The sequence below is a fragment of the Macrotis lagotis genome, chromosome 6, assembly GCF_037893015.1.
Source record: "Macrotis lagotis isolate mMagLag1 chromosome 6, bilby.v1.9.chrom.fasta, whole genome shotgun sequence".
In the NCBI taxonomy this organism is placed as follows: Eukaryota; Metazoa; Chordata; class Mammalia; order Peramelemorphia; family Peramelidae; genus Macrotis; species Macrotis lagotis.
This window is the reverse complement of record NC_133663.1, coordinates 29,395,100-29,419,023: the sequence shown is the minus strand read 5'-3', so window position 1 is coordinate 29,419,023 and position 23,924 is coordinate 29,395,100. Positions and strand designations below refer to the sequence as shown.

Below are 23,924 nucleotides of genomic sequence, written 5' to 3'. Positions count from 1 at the left end.
GCATTCCACGAGTAGTTAATTTCAGATGGGTTTGTTTTCTCAATGGATAGTCTCCATTGGGCTGCTAAGAGTCCTGTCACCATTATTTGATTTTTTTTTAAACTGGCAAGTGTGAAATTTCTGGCAGCTTTGTTTTTTAACTCTGCTTACATGAAAGGCCCCAGTTTATTATTTTTAGAACTCCGTTTCATTTGATTTTTGAAAATTATTGGAGTTGTGTTTTTAGAGTTAGAAATGCTGAAAGTATTGGTATCACCCAACCAAGCTATAATTTCTAGGAAAGAACAGATTTTGACTGATAGCCTTATTCTCCACTGAAAATATAGTAATAACAGAGGCAATTCATCTTTTAAAAAAAGGCCACGTCATATACACGGGTAAATTGAGACCACAATCATTCTCATGCTATAAAATACTAGACTTTTTTTGTAGTCGGTATTGTTTATGCTCAAAGCACTCATTTTAGTTTAAAGTTTTCTCTCTAGTTTATGAGGAACTCTGTAGAGCTACTATGCCGTAGTTTTTAAATCTCAGAATTCGCCCATTCCCAAAAGATTGATTTTCCAAGATTCATATTGTTTTGGTTATTAATTACCAGATAACTTTCAATGCTCCCAGATGTCTTGGTTGTCACTGAGAAATGTAAAATATGGAGGTCAAGAAGACAATCTAATAATAACAACTCTGATAATTATTAATAATAATAGTTAACATTTATCTAGACCGCTTAGGTTTACAAATTGCTTTCCATATAGCTTCCTATTTTTTCTATTTCCCCAGTAATCTTTAGAAATAGGTACTATCGTTATTCTTCCCATTTTAGGAATGAGAAAACCAAGGTAGATGGAGCTGATCAAATTGCCCAAGGTCACATGGCAAATAAGTATCTGAGATCGGATTTAAACTCAGAACTCCTTATAAAAACTCCTTTTAGCCTCCAGCTTTGGGATACTGATAGTTTAGATGAAAAGGGGAAAAGTGATTCGTTTGTCATTTGGCAATTCGTTCTCCATCATGTAAGATTTTACTGTTTGGGATTATGTACACTGAACATCAACATGATTTGCTGATAAATTTAAATTTAAAATTATTTTTTTATTTATCCATGTTATTTTTCCTATCAGTGGAATATAAACTTCACAGTGGGGTGGAGGATGGGGTGTTTCTTTCTCTCTTTCATTCTTTTATTTTCCCTGAATCCTCAGGACCTTGTCCATAATTAGAAAATTGGCATTTGTTGAATTGTATTTTTCCACTTTTCATTTGGGTATTTTTACATGATTTAGACTCGATGCATGTGATCAATTGTAAATTCATGCTTTAAATAGCAGTAAATATCTCTTTGTCTTAAAGGACTCTGATGCAGATTTCAGAATCTTGGTCTTGTCTCTCTTTTTTGTTGTTATGACTTTGGACTGGTCACTTACTGACCAATGTACTGGCATGCATGTGTTAAGCCAGTCACTGTGTTCCTTGGTGTGTACAATCAAAGGCAAAAAAAAAAATCCCCTGTATTTCAAGGTACTTCTATTGAGGGAGATAATGGTGAATAACTACATACATTCAATTTATACAGAGTAGATGGAAGGCAATCTCAGGTTTGAAGATGCTAACAGTTGGGGAACTAGGAAACTACCCTGGGCCTCAGTTTCTTGATTTATGAAATTAGGGGAGTCACATGGTATCTAAAGTTAATAATTCTTGATCTATGATCTTATGAACTTACCCATACTTGCTACCCATGGGCATAGAGTATGTTTTATGCACTCTCATTTCTCTTTCCCCATGTTAGAACTTTTATATGAAGTTGTCCATCCATGACCAAAGCACTGTGGACTTACCAAGTGAGTGTTGAGACCCAGAAGGTCTTCCAACGAGAGACAATGTTGATCGTTCATGGTGTCAAGTGGGAAGGCAACAAGTATCTATTAATCACCTACTATATGGGGGGATACAGAGAAAGGCAAAGGACAACCCTTTCCTTCAAGGAGCTCAGTCTAATGGGAAAGAGCAAATGCAAACAGTTACATACAAATTAGGTAGAATCAAGATAAACCGAAGTGAACCATTACAGGAAGATGTGTGAATAATTATTTGAATTTTTATTTTGATCTATAGGGTGTGCTTGGTCTTAATTTATTTCTGTTCTCTAGATTTAACCCAAGCTTGACTTACCCCCTGCCAGTAAATAGGATGATTTGAGTTTTCCAAAATCTCATTGGATCCACATCTGTATCCTATATATTAGAAATGAACTACTCTTGAATTCAACACCCCGGCTTGTCTTGACAAGACCTGTACCTAGAAGACGGTTTTCAGAAACCTAAGCCATTTGCAAATCTTGCCATGTAGAAAAGTGATAAGTCTTTCTCTCTTTTTATTTTTAAGCAGACTTGACAGCTGGTATTCAGTCAGCACAATGAGACAAGTAGGCTGCTCTGTTCTGCATAAAAAGAAATTTGTTGATGAGAGATTATCTAATACTGGATGTATATTTTTGGGCAGTAATATATAACATAATGGATGCCCCTAGAGAGAAAGCAAGGTTGTAATTCACTCGGTGGATTCTGCCAGCTCCCTTGTGGTTTATGAATGGCAGCAAGATCCTGTCGGGGATTCAGTTTGGAACAGGCATTATTCTAGTGGGTGATTTACCTTATAAACTTTTAACTGCTTCCGGGACTGTCTTGGCTAGATTGGCAGCCTCACTTTCCCTGGCCTCCTAAGTCCATGTCAATTAGCTGGGTTCTATCGGATTGCTGTAACCCTAGAGCTGTATTATTACTGTAAGCTGATTACGGGCTCAATTATCAGGTTATTTTCTTTGGCTTTTTAGTGAAATATTCTGCTTTTCTACATATTTTAATAAATGAAATTTGCTCAAGCTAGCCGTGCTGGTTTAGTCATCTGCTAATGGGAGATGTAGTTTGTAGGCGGTCTTCCCCCTTCCCCCACCCACTTTTTTTTTTCTTCTTTTCTTTTTCCAAATGCTTTTATTAGTATTTATTTCCAGAGGTCTGTTGGGTTATTTACAAAGTTCCTCTTCCTTGCTATCTTCCTTTTCGCCTCACTTTATGCAAGCTTGTTTGATGTCTGAATTATTATTAGTTTGGAACATTTGGTTTTCTTGGCTTTTAAGGAAAGTTCCACTTTTATATCAAAGTTACACTTTGCTGAAGATTGTGCAAGTTGGCAGGACTGAAGGACCAACCTTCATTCTGGCTTCCTGGTCTTATTTTGGGAGAAGATCTTCTCCTTCTCACTGGAAGAAGAGAAGTTTTGACAGGCGGTGTGGTTCTTGTTAAAGAAATGACAACAGTCACAAATCATCACTCAAAAGGAGGTCCTTGGCAACACCCCCAGGAACACTGAGCTTGCATACTGTCTAGGAGGGGCAGGGCACACACACCATAGTACTGGCATCTTTCTCTAGGGACATAGCCTGGGATGGTTGATTGAAGGGAAGGGCTCAACTTTTGTAAAAGAGGTGAAAGCCCTGGCCTTTATTGCTGAAATCATGTATTATATTTAGAGGACAACATTTTACCATGTTTGATTTTAAATAACCTAATGGTCATTGTTGTCATTATTTTGGGCCAAGATCTTTGCATTCTTCTGGATTGAGAGCTCCTGGTAAGAAAGCTCCTCCCGCAATAGATGAGCAGCAGTTCTTCATTGACAGTGATTTTCTCAGGGCCTTAGGGACAAGAATGTGTTAGAGGTGGTACCTGTGTCTTGGTTGTCCTGTCTCGGAGGCCAGAGGGCCCACTGCTTATGACCAGATTATATCTTCCTTTTACAAAATCAGATCTGTTATTTCATGGACCTATGAAATTCCCAAATTCTACTCATGTAGATGGACATCTTCTCAGTCCCTTAGAGTTGTAAGGAGATGTCTGTGTCATTGAAGAGTTAAATGATTTTGGATCTAGGTTGTTCCAGCTCTCTATCCACTGGGCCATCTTGCCATTTATAGCAAAATCTACTATTTATAGAGTGCCTTCAAGGAAACAAAGGTAGGTTCTGTGGCTACGATTATCCCCATTTTACAGGTGAAGAGGCAGAGGCTGAAAGATTATTTGTCTAAGGTTGCACATGTCAGAGGTGAGATTTGAACTGTGTTCCTCCTGCTGTCAAATCCAGAAGCATCCAGTCCACCCTACTGGTCTATGGCCTTTATTATCAGATGTCAGATGTGAGGAGTTATCAGAATATATTTTCAGGAAGTAATAACTTTGGTCCAGAATTGTGGGAAGAGCATGGAAATGGAGTTAGAGGTTCTGACTCTGAGATTCATTACTTGTGTGACATTGGGCAAATCATTTTAGTTTCCTTATGTCTAAAATAAGCAGGGTTGGGTTAGATTATAGTCAACAATCCTAAAGAACTCTTCCTGTGCAGGGACTGCTATACAAAGACCAAAAACTAACCAGCTCCTGTCCTCCAGGATCTTACATTCTAGAAACTCTCTTCAAAAGAATATCCTGATCATCATTCATGTGAGAAAAATCTAGGACAAAGATTCTTAACTTTTTGTATGTCTTGGAACCTCCTCCTTGCCTTTAGTAGTCCAGTAAAATCTAGGGCTCTCTTTCGAGAGGAAAGTTTTTATTAATTGAAGGATGAAAAAAAATTCAGGTAGAGGTTAGTGAAAATCAGCACACAATTTATTTTCCCTGTTCGGATTCATAGAACTTTATGAGATTTATCCATGGACCTAGGGGAAGAACCCCTTATTTCAGATATTCACTTTTCATTCATTTCTAATATGCAAGATACATAAATGCTTCCAATGTCTTTAATGATTATAGCTAGCATTTCCATAATACTTTAAGGCTTGTAACGCTCATAGTAATAATATGTAGCTTAAAGCACTGTACACTTATTTTCTCTATTTTTCTCAATTCTCTCAATGATCCTGGGAGGTAGGTGCTAAGGTTATTATCATCTCCATTTGACAGTTGAGGAAACTGAGCCTTAAGTGACTTGTCCAGGGTCACATAAACTAATATGTGTCTGAAGAGGATTTAGACTCTGCACCACTGCCTAGTTCTCTGAGAAATTCCCAAGTTTGAAAGTCCAAATGATATGGATGCACATTTTGAGTTGAGTGAAGAGCCCCAGAACATATTTAGGGTCTTCCCATCATTTTTAAACAAATCTATGACATTTCATATATATACTTCTGCCTGATCATTGGCCTCTTTTGCTGCCCAGTCAGCAGGGATGGCGCCAAAGAAGGGAGCTGGCCAACCATTCCAACTAGAAACAGAATCATCTGGGAAGCGTTTTTGATTCTCTGTGCAGAAAATTAAAAAGAGGCTAAGGGGGTCATAGGCAATTGGAATGTTTCTAAGGCCCAGGATGGGCGTATTTGTGTGTGTAAGGCCAAAGTGGATTTTAACATGATCTGAGAGTATCTGTGGTTCCACGTTGCACTTTTGAGACATGATTAATGTATTATGTCGCTGTTTTCCGGCATTAGATTATTTTCCCACATTTAGCCTGTTGATGTAGAATTAATACTTGTCTTTGCATGTGGAAACCTAATTTCAAATCTCAACTCCAACACTTACTAACTGTGAGACTTTGGTAAAATCTCTGAACCTCAGTTTCTTCATCTGTTAAAAAAAGTAATAAAATCTGTGCCTTCCAATTATAAGGATAAAGATGAGTGAGCTCAAATTGTTTTAAAAGATGCTATAACAATAATATGATACTTTAAGATTTGAAGAATCTTTTACATGGATTATTTCATTTTAAGAGTAACCTTGGAAACTATTGTCCCCATTTCATAGATGAGGAAGCTGATGATCAGAGGGGTGACGTACCTGGGCTACACAACTAGTGAGTGTCTGAGATGGGATTTGACCTCCTGCCTTCCCCTGCTTCTCTCCCCTCTCTTCCACTTCCCTCCCTGGCTATTCTCTAAATTCCTAAGTTTTATTTCTGCCATAATGATATAATGTTCCTGTCATTCTGTACTCAGATAAGGTTAGAATATTGTCCTCAAGTGGCAATATGGAATACCAGGATATGGCTTCTGTACATTAAAAAAAAATCTGATTTTGATTGAAACCTTAATTTTTCATCTCCTTCATTTTCCAATGTATCCCTCCCATACCTACTGATTCATCCCCTAGCAACAAAGTAGCAGAAAGAAAGAGGAAATGAGGAGGTTCAGCAAATGTAACCGACTCCTTGCCCTTTGGTGGCCCTCACGCCAGACCCAGCTCTCTTAAACGTATCTCCGGCAGATGCGCAGGCTGTCCCGAGACACAGCTGAACATCCTGGCCCAGGCCGACAGCTGTGGTCAACTCTACTCTGGAAGCCATCGCTATGTCCCGACTGGGGTCTTTTGCTCCCTGATGGCATCTTTCTCTGATTCCAGTGCCAGACCTTAGAGCGGTCAGTGGAAGGATGTTTAGCCAATGGAACCCTTGGCCCAAACATCATGGACTTTCCTGGAAGGGCCAGAGACCATCGGGCAACTCCAGAATGACCCACAGGATCCACAGACTGGAGGAGTTGTCTGTCTCCCAAAGCAGATTTCACAGGGAGTGCATTTTGCTATTATTTCAATTATTACAACTTCCTGAATAGGTTGAAGGTCATTCATAATTCACGCTTCTGTCATCTTTAGACATGCCAAATGCAGTCTATTAAGCATAAATAAAACTTCCAGTGCCTTACCAGGAAAAGTAAACTGGGATTCAAAACAATGAGCCCTTGTTCATCTGTTTAAAAGTCAAGAGATGTTTTCTTTTTTTTTTTCCCCCTTTGCTTTGCTGACTTTTTTTCTTCTTCTCCCTTTTCTGGTTCAGTATGCTATCCTGTAGACTGATCTAAGCTATCCACAGAGGCGGGCCAGAGAGTTCCTGAAATTAAGGAACAAAAAATGGTGGAGTAAGGGTCCTCTTTCCCACCCCTCTCCCCATCTCTGCCATGTTTCTTATCATTCACAGAGCAGGTAGTAGCATTATGACTGGGTAGGAGGATTTGGTAAAACCATAGACTCTGAGTAGGAAACAGTAATTTGACTGAATGTAAAATCCAGGTCTGATGAGCTTTCCTGGAAGATTGTTTAGAAGTTTGTAATTTTTCACTTAATATGTTATGATCCTCTATCCCCAAATTCAAAACCAAGAAAGAAGTCCTGACATGTTTATTCTGTGTGTATATGTGTATGTATTTGTGTAACATAAAATATTGTAATGGTATTTTTTGATTAATAGGGAAGATTGGATAAGAAAAAATACATCTGCATTAAAAATTATAAATAATACTGCATGGTAACTCAAATTCAATTTCAGCAACGATTTCTTTTATTTTTCTTTTTTCTTTTGAGAGGAAAGGGGAATGGAGTTACTCCCCAACTCGATTTTTTTCAGAATATCAAACTAGTGGGTTTTTCTGTTTTTGAATAAAAATTGACACTTGATGTCCAGGCTCCATGAATATTCTGGGGAGTAGTTTCAGGATTTGATTAAAAGAAAATTATGTATAAGTACTGTCATTAGAGGAATAAATGCTAAACTTTCAATTATTTTAGCATAGGGGAGACTGACTTTGTCAATGTTTATTAGCACAATTTTGTTTGGGGGGGCAACTTATAATCTTACTGGAGTATTAAAAAGGTTAAGTGACCTCTCCAGGGTTACACAATCTGGTCTTCCTGTCTTTGAGGCCAGTTTTTTTTATCTATTTATAGCATAGTCTTTATTTTAACAAGAGCATTTACTCTAAGGTTCGCAATTCACTTTACTAATATTCTCATTATGACATTTTAATTTTTTTTAGGCATTTCCATTCCAGCCTTTTTGTAGTTGACAAAACTGAGTTAACTAGCCAGTTAACGAGCTAGCTAGAAGTTAACTAGCTAGTAAGCATCAGAGGTCTTATTTGAATTTAGACTTCTAGACTCCAAATCCAGAACTCTACATATTATATAATATATGACATGATGTGGTATGATGATTAATAGAACATGATATAATACAATATAATGTATACAACATGACATTCGTATAACAAGATGTAATATATAACAAATTATAATAATGTACTATACCACCTATACTTTATTATAATTCAATTATACTAAATTGTGCTTTATTTAAAAAGGCACAGTGCTGTTCAATTTTTTTCTTCTTTTGTAGATGGGTAACCTACCTCTGTCTTGTGTTAGGCATTGACATGTTGAGTGACTTGTTGGTGGCCATCCCTGATGGTTTGTGGTGGGGCAAGACTGGAAGCCAGGACTTCTTTGCTCTATCCACTCCATCATTTTGTCTATAATTTAGTAGAATTAAAATATAATTTAACATAGGTGTTTTTGTATGGATATAGTGTTTAGCTCTAGGACAAATTGCCACATAGAATCTTACTCTTCATTATTATTTTAGTATTATTTTTCCAATTTTAACAACATTTGTCATTTCAAGAACATTTGGAGTTGACAGACTTGATTGAAAACCATTCAATGATCTTACAGTTAGGCAGCGATGCTGATATTGTGCCCAGCTCTGCAGTATATCAATAAGGAAATAATGGTAAAGGTGGGGCAGTCCTATCTTTGCTTCAGAATTGATCATTCTTTTCTTATCATATATCTCCCTGGGAATTATATAAATATGAGATTTAAATGCATTTTATAATGTTATTATTAAATGTTGTTGTAGAAATACGACTAATTCCTTCGCATAAGGATGTGGTGTGTGAGTGTTTTATATATATATATATATATGAGAGAGAGAGAGAGAGAGAGAGAGAGAGAGAGAGAGAGAGAGAGAGCCAGATTCTTACCAGTGGACCGTTTTCCTTTTTTTGGACCTGAATGAAACAGAGAGAGAGAGAGATACCTCTTTTGAACCCCCAGAGACCTGTAGAAACCATCATGGTGCTCCTACCATTTCATCTTTGAGCCTTTTTAAGTTAGATGACTGGATAGAAAACCCCACAGAAATCAGTAAAGTGCCCATTTGGAAAATTACAGGGACTTCTAAAAAGTATTTGTTCAATAATCATCTCTACCCAGGGCTTAGTTAATTCCCCCAGTCTCATAGTCTCATCATTTGAAAAGGATCATTCTTCTGAAATAGCTAGGTTTCTCTTAATTCTTCTTAGACGTATGGGTTTTGTCACTTAATATATGTGTAATCTTCGGCAATCTGAGTCACTTATCTGAGCCTCAATTTTACTATCTGCAAAATGGGAATAAGCAGCATTATCTATATCACAGAATTATTAAGAGCAAATGAGATAATTCATATATGTGAAACACTTTAGAAATGGTGAAGTTCTCTACCAATATAAGACAATTTTTTAAAAAAATAAATCTTCAGAAGAAAGGTAACAGTAGCTTTTTTCTAGTGATTATCAATTTATAAAAAAAATGTGTTATCTTTAGGATATTGGATCCCCCTTTATTTGTAGGGGAAAAGGAGAGAGTCCTGTTATCTTTTCTCATTTAAAACCATTGATGAGAGAATTCTTAACTCTTTTAGCTGTCTTTAAGATTGTTTCTGACACTAGTTGTGTTTTTTCCCCCTATAAAAACAAAGACTAGACAATGATACAGGTAACATTTCAGTTCTGGTTCTGTGGCCTGAATCACATTGTTGCTTGGCTGTCTGATATACAGCCGGAAAGAACTTTGTGACAAGGGGAAATTTGTGTTGTTTTTGGTTTTCTTCGTGTTCCATTTTAAAGAAACAATTGCCAGTTTTCATAAATGGTTTCTATGTTCACAAATACATGTAATATCAACAAATGTAAATGGATTCATTTTAAGCTAAAATACTTTGTTTCTCTATCATATTCTATTTCTTATTGAAAGAAAAACGAAAGAGGGTTTATGATATAAATTCAGGAAAAAATTCTATTTTGTATAAGACTTGATTTCTATAAATCTGATATTTGCAATATCCTGTGAGGTTGTTTTGAGGCAACAGATTATAATCTTGGCCTGATTTAGACCACCACTTCCCCCAGTTCTTGGCCACTCTTTCTAGAAAGCAAATGAGATTTATATGAATCCCTTTTCAGACTCGTATGTTTAAAATATGCCTTGGAGACTTAATTTGGGAAGAAAAAACTAAGTTCTTTTATCTCATTAGCTCTAAGTGGTTCCCCCCAGAGGTCAGAGATGACAGGGGCTCCCTTCAAAGGTCTAACCCAAGGGTGCTTTGGAGGGGCCTTGGAGGTACTTTCATTTAACTATGTGGGGAAGACTGCTCTGAACCTGCCCTTAACACGGCCAGTTCTTGCCAGTTCTTTTCAAGCTTTTTAAAAAAGTACCCATAAAAATTCACTTAAAATTGAAAAAAAACACACACACACACAAAAAAAAAAAAAAACAAACCACCCCAAAGTTAGATCTGTTTTTTTCTCCACTTCCTGGAATGTCACCTTTTACCTCCAAGGAAATAAGACTGTCATCAAAGCCATACCTGCAGTCTGTCTAGTCTATCCTGTCTGTCTGTCCTCTACGTCTTATCTATCTGTCTCTCTTGCTGTCTCTCCTCTCTGCAATTGTGTTTTTATGTATTGATTTATATATGTTGTGTATTTTATATACACATATTCTTTGCCTTAGCCTTAAAAATCTGGTAATCCTTCCTTATGAGACTTATTCATGTCTCAATAAGGAGACTTGTCTTTATCTCCCCTACTTAGACTGTATCCAACATGATTTTCACACGGGATTGGACAAAACTAAAAGGAGACGGAAGGAGACGCTTATTCATATGGCAGTAGAGAGAAGGCATGATATCATAACACTCCTTTAAGACTTTCTGGTATGCATGTCAAGGCAGCAGTCCCCGACAGAGATGATTGCAAGATTTTACTGTCTTGGAGGGTATTGTCTCTTTAACCTCGATGTTTCCGAGAAGCCACTGCAGAGTTCTAATATGTCACAATTCAAATGTCAACATGTTGTTGGAAAGGAAGCTAATAAGTTAAACCTTTGAGAGATGCCAAAAAAGTCGAGGTGATTCAAATTGTTGAGAGAAGTCCATTGTTTTCTAAGGGGAAATAGGATTCCAGAATGAAACATGGTCCTTTAGAAGCCTTTAACTGAAAGATAAAGAACACAACAAAAAAGTAAACACACATTTGATAAAACACACACACACACATCAGCTCCCCTCCCTGCCATGACTCTTTGACCAGTCTTCTGTGAGGACAGACTAGACAAGGAAAAGGGATAGGAATGTATTCTCCCTATCTTTTCTGTCAAGCTCACGGGTTTGTTTTTTTAATAATATTTTTATAGGGATAGTAGTACAGAGTCCTCCAAATAAGAGACTCTTGTGAACACTCGTCTCACCAACAGTGATCCTAGTTTGACTTTTGGTGTGTTTTGTGTGTGTGTGTGTGTGTGTGTGTGTGTGTGTGTGTGTGAGAGAGAGAGAGAGAGAGAGAGAGAGAGAGAGAGAGAGATCGATCTGAGGTTCAGTGAATTAATCAGATTATTTGAAGATGGGGAAATGAAAAACTAATCAGAGGAAATATTCATCTTTATGGCATTTTTTAGATTTGTGTGTGTGCATTTTGTGTGTGTGTGTGTGTGTGTGTGTGTGTGAGAGAGAGAGAGATGGAATGAGAATGTATATGTCAGGGCTAGTAGAAACTAAACAATTGGGTTTTAGGGCCACCTACTGGAACAAAGCGGCATATTCTTATGTTTCAGGGTATTATTTATGTTTTGCAATTAATTTCGAATTCAGTTTAACAGGCTTTTGATTGTAAGTGCTTCTTCCACCTCACATTATCTGCATTCACTACCTCCTGGGATGTCTTTGTATATCCCTTAGCAGAATGGCATTTCCTTCTGGGCAGGGTTTGAATGTTTTGAATTTGTCCTTGTAGCTCTGGGACGTAGCATAGTAGGCAGTTATTAATTGATCATTAGGAAATCTGTAATATTGTGAAGTCAGTTCTCTTTTAGATAGGATTATGAAGTTTTTCAGGAGGACAGAGATAGAAAATGGGCTTGTGATCACCTAGAGGTTTAAGTAGGTTCTTCAAAACTTTGTGACTTTTTCTTTTATCTTACTCTGTGTGTGTGTGTGTGTGTGTGCGCGTGTGTGCCCCATTTATAACTTTCTCATGTAGAGTAATGATCATCAAGGTAGGGTGCTTCAGTCCTGTGATATAATACAAAGGCTTGTGTGGTTAGTGAGTGAGAAATGGGTTGCATCCCATTCTCCCTATTTAAAAAAAAATTGCGAGGCTGTCTACAACCTTCACTCATTCTAGTTCACCACTTCTCTCCTCCTTCCACCAACTGTCACAGTGTAGAGCAGTTACAACCTTACATCTACCCAAACTCCCTCACTCTGTAGCCCTACATCTTCCCCCCACATTAATTCAGGACTGTTCTATGCACCCCTTCAGGGTAGGAGAGGTTTGCTTTCAGAGGGATCACTTATAAGAACAAGGTCCCCTTGAGGGAGTTGCATAGGATGAAGAGTCATGCATTGGATGAAATCTTCATTGCATTGCATTGCATTTTTCACTCCATTTCTGTCAAAGGCACTACCATCTTTCCCATCGTCCAGTGGATTAGTCTTTTCTTTATCCTTGACTCTTAATTTAGCTGCTGTTGTTTTAGGAAAATCACCAACAATCTTTAGATTGCCATAGAGGATAGACTTCTCCCAATCCTCTTCACACTGTTGGGTATTATTGACCCCCTTCCACTCCTGGACTTCCTCTCTCAGTTGCTGAAATGAATGTACATGGATCAACTATAAAAAAAAAAACAACCAATCAACCAACTCCCTCTTCCCTTGCCCCACTCACATTTGTACAATTAACTTAGAAACAGACTTTTCTAGTCTGTATTAAAATTTTCTAAACAAAGTATTTAAATGAATTTTAAACTCATTTGTCATAACATATGAAAATGCAAAATATTTTATTGTATTTGTAAGAAGTGATCAGCATCAGGTTATTAGGAATTTACTAGTTGGATTTCAACAAAAACATTTTTGCACGATTGGTGAATGCTATTGCAAATTAATAAGAGTCACTAATGATATCTTTGCTTTTCTTTGTATCTCTGCATTTGCAAAATAAACTTTTCAGTTGTCGCAGTTGGTGAAACCAAATATTAAAATAAATCTAGAACTAAATTGTCAAATTGTCGCCTTGCCAAGGTTTGAACCAGGATTGTGAAAGATCACAAATCTTATTCAATTCCATTACTTCTACTAAGCTTACTACTATCAATTTAATATTTTCTTGAAAGCAAAATGAGTTTTGTTCTGTTAATATAATAGTGTTTCTAAAATAATGCTTCATCTTTAATTCATCCTTCTTAATTTGTTTCTGCTTTATAGTACACAAAATCTTTGTAGTTATATAAATATAGATTTTAAATAAGTAAATATGAATATATTAGGGGCACTCAAGATTCATTTATTTATTATTACTAATACGTTTGGAGTTTGGAGATCTTCCTATAAACTCTCCATCTCAACTATATTGTCAGTACTAAAACTTAGACTTTTACTTATAGATTTATTATCGTTTATTCATTTAGTGCTCATTATTTAGAACATTACTTATTATAACATACTTCTCAGAAGATTTGTTAACAGCCCTGTGAAGGAGCTAGCTAGGACATTATTTCAGTTTTACAGAAAAAGCACTTCAGCCTCAGAGTGATATTTTGACCAGTGTTTCATAATAAAAAGGGAAGCTGGGTCTTTTGACTTCTATGTTTATAACAGTGTAGATTCTGATACTATTAATAATGTCACCATAGTTTACATTTATATAATGCTCATCAAGGATCTTAGTTATGTACCAAATGCTTTATATAATTATTATCTCATTTGAGCTGCACTTTAATCCTCTATGGTAGGTGATATTATTATTATTATTATTATCATCTCTGTTTCACGGATCAGGAAATTGAAACAAACTGGGGTTTAATGACTTGTTCAAAACTACACAGCTAGTAAGTGCCTGAGGTTGGATTTGAATTCAGAACTTCCTGACTCCTTTCTCAGCACCCTATCCGTTATGTCATCTAGCTGTCCACCGATTGACTCTCCTGGTCTACAATGTCATTTTTACAGTAATATTGTCCCCAATATTTTCCCTTTTGATGAGTGGCAAATCTTCTGCATCCAAATCACTTCAAGTTGAATTCTTAGATTGTATCAGTAGGTCAGCAATCTTTATTAAGTGTCTATTATCGGATAATAGACTAAGACTACAGTTAATAAAAAGAAAAACAGTCCATCTTTTCAAGGTCTCCCTCAGATGGTGTAAAAAGAAAACGAGAATGTTAGTATTGCTTTTTCCAATGGTCCTTGGAGTTCTCAAAGGTATGGCAGTCTCAGGTAGGTGGTCCTATTCGCATCAGTAAGTTAGACATTGTCTTCTGCTCTTTCTTCCAGTAACTACCATGAAGCATAGGTTTTAGAGTCAGGTAACACTGAAATTCTTGACCTCCTCCATAGTAATTGGAAAGAATGTTCCACTGGACCAGGCCCTGAATTTATGCATTGTGTCATTGAGGCCAGGTCCCACTATTAGCTAGCTTCCACCAGATCCAAAACTAGAATCTACTGACTTCATCCCATTGTTTTTGCCCTTCCATCTCGCTGCCTTTCATAAGTCACACAACTTCCATTTATCAAACCTGCTTACTTGCATATAAGGAATATCAAAGAAAAAGGGAAAAAGGAGAAGGCAGAGCTATCTGCCTTTAGCTAGACATCTCCATACGTAAAACAAAGTCACAATAATATGTGTTGTAAGGTAGAGTAAGTGGTGTGGCAATGAATGTGGAGAAGAAAAGAGATCATGAGCTAGGAAGAGTATATACATGCCTAAAATGTATATAAAGTCTACCTATTTTGAAGTCTTTGCATTAGGGAATGAACATCTTCCATTTATACATTAGTAGAGAATTTGGTTTATGGCATGGACTCAAGGGATCAACGAGTATTTATTAAATGCCTACTAGATACCAGACATTGAAAGATTCGGAAGTTTACATTTGTCCTCTGCTTTCCTCATTTTACAGTAGACTTGTTTGGAAGCAATATTCGATGGGACAGTTGAAGGAGTGATGCTTTTATTCTCTATGTAAAAGAAGAGGGTTGGATCTAATTGTTTCTACTAACTCTCAGTCTTTGATGCTATAATCTTGATACCATAGAGATCCAATTTTAGTTTATTAAGAAAAGAGAATGTCTCCAGATGTCTCAGTGTCCACACACATGCATATGTATGCTTATGCTTGCAAATGAGATTGTATATGAAAAACACTTTACAAAACCTTGATTCCAAAAATCTCATTTTTTGTTTCTTTCCTTTCAGATATTTTATAGGGTAGTAACGGACATTGAACCTGGAGAGGAGCTCTTACTGTACATGAAGAGTGAAGAGTATCCCCATGAAATAATGGCGCCTGATATCCATGGTTAGTGATTTCTTAGGATGGAAGTAGATTTGGTCTGTCTACTTAGAGCAACAATTCTCATCTGGAAGGTTCCTCAAGACCTTTTCGAGGGGGTTCAGAGATCAAAATTGTTTTCATTATTCTACTAAGATATTTTAATTTCTATTATGGCAATCATCCACAAATATGATTCATATAAAAAGCTCTTTGGTAGAGTCCTTAGTAATTTTGAAGAATGTAAAGAAAGGGTTTCTGAGACCACATGATTTGAGAATCTTTGGCTTAGAGAATAGTTATGCAGAAGGAAAATTGATATATAAAATCTCATTGGAAATGCTGGTGGAATTGGTAAATTAGAATATTTATTTACAAGATGGTTGCCATGATAAGTCAGTATTACAGTTTTTATGGTGAATAATTTTTTTATCTTGATCTTGTTCCATGTTAATTTATGAAACCAAAGGAAGCTGATCATTCCTCAGAAAAGAGAAAAGGAAGGTTTACACATACACACACACACACACACACACACACACACACACACACACCCATACCCATATACAACCATATACACACACACACCCAGAACTGAAAAATCTAAGGGGTTGATTCCAACCCCTTAATTTTATAAATGAGGAAACTGAGTCACAGAGAGGATTGATGATCTATCTAGGATCAAACAGTGAATAAGTGTGTGAGGTAAAATTCAAATTCAGATCATCCTGACTCCAAATCCATCATGGTGCCAACTGAACCTTGCTGAAAAAGTTGAACGTGGAGTCATTGTTTGGATTGCTTTGTCATTGCCCTTGCCAGTATAAGAATACTTTTACCAGTGGTATTTAGTATCAGTAAGAGTGACTGAGATGAAAGTCATAAAGACTCTGGGAAGATGCCATAAATATTCCATATCAACTTTATGTGAAGGAAAAAATGTCTCTTACTTGATAGCTGTGAGGTGATGTTGCACTTGAGCCTAATTACTTGGTGTAGAAAGATCTTGAAAGAATCTCCACAGCTTCTCTGGAATATAGTTGGAGAATATCAGAGCTGCTAAGGAATTCTTTGCCCCCAATTGATGCAAATCTCATCAGCTTTAAATAAATTTGGGGGAATAGACCCTGTTGGAAGGAAAGTAGGTAAAGCATGAGATCAGGAAAGAGAGGGGTGGAAGAGGGAGAGGAGAGAGAGTGAGCTAGTTTACTTCCCTTGAAGTATGGGAATTTATATTAGCTTTTCACGGATCAAGGGTATTTGTGTATAATGGGAAGGGGGATGGAATCAGTCTGGATACTTATCATTAGTTCAGTGGGTTGTGTTAGCAGAAGAATAAATAATGCGTGTAGTGATTTAAGGTCCTGGGAAGTAAGCTGACCATATCCTTTCCTTCTTTTCATTTCTCATCACCTAAAATATGAACTCTTTTTAAATACAGAGGGCAAGTTTAGCGTAAAAGTAAGGTCACTGGCCTTAGAGTTTGAGGTCTTGAATTCATGTCTCAACTTTACCCTTTACTATCTGTGTGACGTTGGGTAAGACACTTAACTTTTTCTGAAACTCATTTTCCTAATCTACAAATTTGGGATAATCACATACAACAGGTTTATTTGTGGTAAGAATAGATATACTATATAACGATGGGACGATTACCATAATCTAGTGATAGCTTAAATTCTGGGGTATTTTTAGATTGTTAATAAATCATAGAGGAATAGAATTTGCCAATTTGGAGGAAGTAGTTCTTTCTCTCATTCAGGATGGAATTCCATCTCTTCCATTTGAATAGATTTCTTCAGAATCTCAGCCCACTGTAGGAATGGGAGAGAACTTGCCACCTGCCCTGGCAGACTGCTTACATAGTCCTCATTAGAAAAAATATACATAGTCTATAGAACTGAAACCTTGGGGTTTTCGTTAACTTCTTTTTGTTGGTTCTTATCAGAACTTTTGAGCATATGGACTGTAAACAAGTGGCATTGGCCCCAGGAAGAGCTACCAGTCTGGGACTCATGAACCCTGCAAAGGAAAGCCTCATTGCTTTTCTAAATTCTCTCTCTCACACAGCAGGGGAGAAGACTTAGCTAAATGAAAAACAGAATCTGACGTCCCTCTGATGTTATGCTTCCTTAAACAATTGTATTTTTAACTTTAAAAGTTTTCCCAACAGTTGTTCTTCCCTCCCCTGCCCACTCCTCCTCCCCTTCAAACAGCAAATTATTAGTCCAAAAGACAATAAAAGGTTATCTTGGATTGAGTGGATGGTTGAATTCCCTTTGGGCCTCTGACTGCTATTCATAAATTATGGGCATTCATGATGCCCTTGATTAAACTGCAGTGTTATTCACTCTGGTCCCATGTGATAGCATGAGCCCAAGTGCGTCTACAGCCTTTGTTTATTAGTTTCCATTTACAGGAGCCTTAGCATTCTGAGATGGTGACCTATCCCTTTTTAACAGGCCAAAAGCCATATTAGAGGCAGCGTTTTTCTCCGACTTGCTTTGGGACTCTAGCTTCTGCACTTGGGACTGGGTTAATATCAGTTAGGTGCCATGAAGAGAAGCCTAGATTCTAAGAATGAGATGGTGGGGCCCCTGGTCCAGGCCCATCTGGCTTGATGGGAGCTCCCTACACTAATAAAATCACAGGTACGGTGAAAACATCAGCAACACACACACACAACACACACACACACACACACACACACACACACACATGCCAACTAAAACAGATACCAAGGCCTAGGGATGAAATCAAAGCAAGGTAACCTGGAGAGGGATGGCGTGGTTGGATAATGTGTATTAAAAATGGGAATGAAGTAGCCATTGATATGGCAGAGATCGCTGACACAAAGCTCTGCTCTGATCTTAGGTAACTAACCTTTAACCTCTCTGGGCCTCAGCTTCCTCACCTGTAAGATGTAAGTTTGGAGCAGGTAACAACTGAAGCTCCTGACCTTATCATTTTGGGGTTGGTTGTCCTTAACGAACCCGTGTCAGAAAGTCGGGGAACAGGGGTGGAAAGGAGAGTTCCTTGGCCTCTGGAGGTGTGCTATTATGGAACTAGAACCAGGCAGCTTGTTTCTTGTGAGAGTACTATGATGACCACAAATAGCTTCAATGTTTTCCAGCATTTGGTGAAGTCTTTGAAGTCTTTGACTGATAGTGGCACATTAGTGGGAGAAGAGACTCCTTCTCTTTATTTATTACCTTCTTTTTACAGAAGAGCGTCAGTACCGCTGTGAGGACTGTGATCAACTCTTTGAATCCAAAGCCGAACTGGTGGATCACCAGAAATTCCCCTGCAGCACCCCACACTCAGCTTTCTCCATGGTGGAAGAGGACTTCCAGCCAAAATTGGACAGTGAGAGTGACCTTCGGGAGATGCAGGAAATCCAAGAATGTAAAGAGTGTGACCAAGTCTTTCCAGATTTGCAAAGGTTAGAAACACCAATCTGGGAGAAGAGAAGTACAAGTTTAGTGCTGGGGAGTTTGTTGGGTAGGGTGTTTGGAAATGAACCATTTTGGGGCTGCTGTGCCAAGGGAATTTTGGGAGGATTGTACTGAAACATGAAAAACACAATGCAGAATATTTTGTGGGATCAGAAGATATTTTTGGATATGAGACTAGGAATAGTGTTTTGTATTGCTTTTCATAAAGGTTAAATTAGAAAGGGGTCACTTTTTGTCATTGAATCAATTCAGTCTCAACTTTGTGTAAATACAAAGTACAGTTTCCTTTCCTCTCCTTTTCTCCCCTCTTTCTTTTGCCTGCTCTCTCCCTTCTAACTTTTTTCTTTCCCTCTTCTTCCTTTTACTCACCCTCTTCTTCCTTTTTTCTTTCCCTTTTCTGCCTTACAGAATTCTCTTTTTCGGCTGCCATCTTGAAATCTGTTGAATTTAAAATCCATTAAAATCTTGTTTTTTCTCCCCTACACAAATTGTTGCCTTGTCATCTGGCCTTCATCCGGCACCTCTCAAGTTAATTTTTTAACTCAATTGTAGATTTCAGTTTATTAGATTTGGCCCCTTGTTCAAGTCTGTTGAGATTTTTTTTTATCCCTAATTCTTTATCTTAAAAGTAAACCATCCTTGCCGGCTTTATGTTTTTGAATTTGATCAGTCCAAACCCTTGACTGAACACTGAATAGAACAGAGAAAATACAGGTTTGAATTCAGGGCAGAGAGGTTTCATTTCTGTTTTAGTATAGAGGCAAGTAGCTGGTGCAATGGCTAGACCACTGGCTTTGGAATTAGGAAGGCTGGAGTTCAAGGCTACTCTCAGGCACTTACTAACTGTGTGTCTTTGGGCAAGTCATTTAACTTGTTACTGTCTGAATCTTCAACTGTAAAATGGAAATAATAGTGATACATACTTACCAGAGTTGGTGCAAGGCTCAAATAAGATGACATAAGCATCTATAAAGTCTGAGAACCGTGCCTCGTGTGTTGTAACCTCCATTTAAATGTTATCTTTGCAATTATTGTTAATTTTGTTGTTCATGGACTATTTGTGCCACACCTTTGGAGCTTGTATTGGGCTGATCAGCCACAGGCAGATACGCTGTAACTTGACTCTAACATACTGATACTATGTTAGTCCTCTTTGGGAACAAAGGACAAAAACCATTTCTTCTTCTTCTTCTTCTTCTTCTTCTTCTTCTTCTTCTTCTTCTTCTTCTTCTTCTTCTTCATTATCTACCCAGTGATTGCCTCTGATAGTACCTTAGAACATTATAAACACTGAATAAACCTTTTCTGAGTGATCCAGGATAAAGACATAGCCTTTCAGCATTGATCTACTGGAAAATTTTCTCTAGTCTACTAATAATCATTGGTTTTGCAATTCTTTAATCCACCCAAGGGTACTATCACCCAGCCTATAGCTCTCTATCTGGCTCACAATGTTGTCATGAAGTAGTTTGTCAAATCCCTTGCTCAGATCCTGTTATACTGTGTTTACAAGAGTTTCCAGTTCTCTACCAGTCTTCTAACTCTTAAATAAAAAAGTAAAAAAAAAATAAAGTTGATGAGTGTAACATGATATTTTTCTTCATGAACCCATATTGGCCTTTGATGATTCACAGCTTCTCTTTCTAAAGACTTTTAAAACCATTTCAGTAACAATATGGCTAGAATTTTTTTTTTCCTGCTAATTAAAGTCAAGTTGACCAATTAGTAGTTTGAAAAATCCACCTTTTCCCACATTTTGAAAATAGGGACATTAGCCGGCCTTTAATCCTTTGGTCCCTTTCCCATAATTTCCCAGGTTTTTTGAAGATCCCATTGATAACAGGCCTACAGTCACATCCATAATTTCTTTGACCAGGTGTAGTTGAATGTACTTTGTCCAGGTGTGGTTGAATGGAACTCATTTGCAGTGCCTAGATTCCTTCTTACCATCTCTTTACTTATCTTGACTCTGGTGGCCATTCTGATTCTTGTCTTCTTTTATTTTTAAACTCCAATTTCCTTTCTCTCACAATTTAGTCTGGGTCGAACCTTGTCAGCCTTTCCCTTTTTTATCATATACTCCAAGATGATGTGGTCACTTCCATTCCAGGTTTCCATATAATTTCCACTTTTCGAATTTGCTTATCCTTCCTTTTGAAGAATGTATTAATTGATCATAAAAGCACATTGTGATTTGTTCAGCTACTTTGATTTTAGAAGAGAAAAAATTCTGGATTGCTGAATATCTCATGTTCCCCATGACTCCTATATCTTGTATGCCAGTTTTGTGGCCTATTTCCAAAACTCATAGTCTGTTTTCACAATTTGCTGGATGGAATGTAGTTTGCTGCCACCACAGAATGGTTTCCCTTTCTTCCTTCATTGTTTTTCACCCAAATGTTCTCCACCTGGTTTCCCCCTTTGGTTCATGGATTACCTCACTGAAATTTATCTTCTCAGTATATAATGCCAACCCACCACCCCACTTATCTAATCTTTTAGTTTTGAATAAAGTATGTATGCCTTTTCATTGTGGGATTCCAGTCATGAGTCACATCCCATCAAGTCTTAAAACCTGTGAGGTTAGATTTACCCCCCTTTTCATTAAGAAATTTGATAAGGGAAAGGAAGAGAGCATGAAATACCAATACCATTTTGTTATTAGATATTTTTCAAGATCCAACAAGTATTTTAGTGGTTAATTTTAATCCATACATTTTATAGGAAATAGGCATTTATTATATTGCCCTGAAGTGGAAAAATCTATTGGAAATCTTTGGGAAAGTCTAGAATTTGGACCTTAGTGTTTTTGTTTTTTTTTCCCTCAGAAACAAATGGATAATCCAAGACAGACAAACAAGTGTAAAGAATACTAGAATTTTTACATCACATAATCCTATTATAATACCTCCACACATCATATATTCCTTGTAAGCAGGGACTCTTATCATTTTTGTATTTATACCTCCTTGATTTACATAGTCCCTAGCATTCTGCAGGCTCTTAATAAATAATGGTTGCTAGATCACAAAATATATGGAGGTTACCCCAGAGACCTTTTAAATTATTTGTTCCAGAATTTTTTCTTTCCATTTTTGGTCACAAATTATCCATTTTGGCTGTCTAACCCTTGGATAGGTGGAAAACACCAATTTTACTGTTGACCCAAGACTAAGGGGTTGTTGTCATTGCTGTTTGTCAAATGAAGAAAACAAAAGCATTTCTTCATTCTTGGTTCAGTGAGGGGAAGGAAAGAGAGAAGGTTAAAAGAATAAATAAGAAAATAATTAAGAATAAACTGGATCTGGAATATGAATGGAAAAATTCCTAGAAATTCACTTGCTTCATTAGGATAACTGAACATTCACATAAATATTTATTTATATGAATAATATGTAGTTTTTTTTTTCCTGTCACAAACCAGTTCATCAAACATTTTTGTAAGGGTCAAAAGCACAAGACCCTTCATTGGATTTGAGGGATAGAGAGATAAGAATGGAACAGCCCCTCAAGAAGCTTACAATTTAGTGAGCTAAAAAGTGAATGGTTAACAATTCCTTAGAATTGGTTCCCTGTTCCATTTTTTAAAAAATATCTCCATATGTTATGGAGACACAAATTAGGAAGGGAATTAATCTGCCCTGCTTGGATACAGTGGAAAAATCTTTATAAAATTTGTGAAGGGGAAGACTGAGACCCAGCTAAAAACCTGGGCATCTTGCTCTGCCATATTGATTATTAATTGATTATTTTACCTGCAGAATTAATTATCAGATTTGTGAGAAAACTCAGAGACTGGTTAGCCTAACTGGTGTCTGAACAGGAAAATTTCCTTTTCCCCACTGCCGAAAAGAAATCATCCTATCACTTCTTAAGGATAGTTCTGAAAGGGTGTGGGTATGGTTGCTAAATCCCTTCCTTTTTTAATAGGTTAAATTATGGAGTTTTCCCCTTAAATTTCACTTTAATTTACCTCACATCAACTTCCTCCCATTGAACTTAATTCTGGGATTAAATTGGGATTAAACTAACATCATCTAAATTAATCCTTCCAAGAGCAGCCATTTAATACTTGAAAACAGCCAGCATTTCTTCCCTTAGACATATGATAAAGAATACAAATGACAACAACAGTTATAATGATACCGATGAAGATGCTGATGATAGTACCTTAAAGTTTAGTTTGAAAAGCACTTACAGATATTTTATCCTCAGAGCAATAGGGCTGCTAATATACCTATTTTACAGATAAGTAAAAATGAGGCAGAGGCTAAGTGGCTTGCCCAGGGTCTCACAGCTAGCAAGGTACAATGTTTTATAAATAGTGTCATCTAGTTGCAGCTAAGCTGCATTAGAAGCCATCAAGACTAACTCATTTTACAGATGGGGAAACAAAGGCTGAGAGAACTAGAATGACTTGCCCAAGTCACCCAAGTGGTGACAGCTAATTTCCATGGTGCTTTAAGTTTGCCACATACTTTACATATGGTGAATCATTTAAACCTCACAACAGTCCTGTGAGATGGAGAATATCAATTCACAAGTGAATCCTAGTGTCACGTAGTTGTTAATATCTGGGGTTGGATTTGAACTTGTCTCCCTAAATGCTAGTCAGTGATCTATCCACTGCACCATCTTGACTCAAGTCTAGCCACGCCCAACTGTCTTGTAATTGGCAGAACCAATATTTAAACCCAGAACCAGTGAAATTCCCATTGTGTCATCGTAATCTTCTTTTAATGCATGGTGTTGCAGTAGGACAAAATTGTTTCATCTGGTGACAAAAGCCACCGAGAATGACTAGAAGTAGTATGGTGCTAATGGATGATAGGCTTTTGGTGGTTGGCATCATGGCGTTTCTTCCTCATCCCACCTAATTTCTTTCTTTGGGTGCCTCAATGGACAGTGCGCATTGTAGGGAAGGTTATATGTCATAGATATACGATGCTTTCAAATGAGCATTATGTGGCAAGATTGGAACTCATATGGCTAGGAAGAAGAGAAGAAACTTAATTTCCATATGGGGCAATTCATCTGCTGACCTTGG

The 23,924-nt window shown here is 37.2% G+C and overlaps 1 protein-coding gene across 9 annotated transcripts in view; it reads left to right on the top strand.

Moving 5' to 3' along the window:
* MECOM (MDS1 and EVI1 complex locus) overlaps positions 1–23,924 on the top strand; it is a 679,763-nt gene that overhangs the window by 612,133 nt on the left and 43,706 nt on the right. For all 9 annotated transcript variants that reach the window (XM_074190863.1, XM_074190862.1, XM_074190865.1 and 6 more), the window contains 2 exons: positions 15,347–15,449; positions 18,648–18,864. In XM_074190863.1, coding sequence (XP_074046964.1) covers positions 15,347–15,449; positions 18,648–18,864 — 320 coding nt within the window. The remainder of the gene's footprint in view (positions 1–15,346; positions 15,450–18,647; positions 18,865–23,924) is intronic.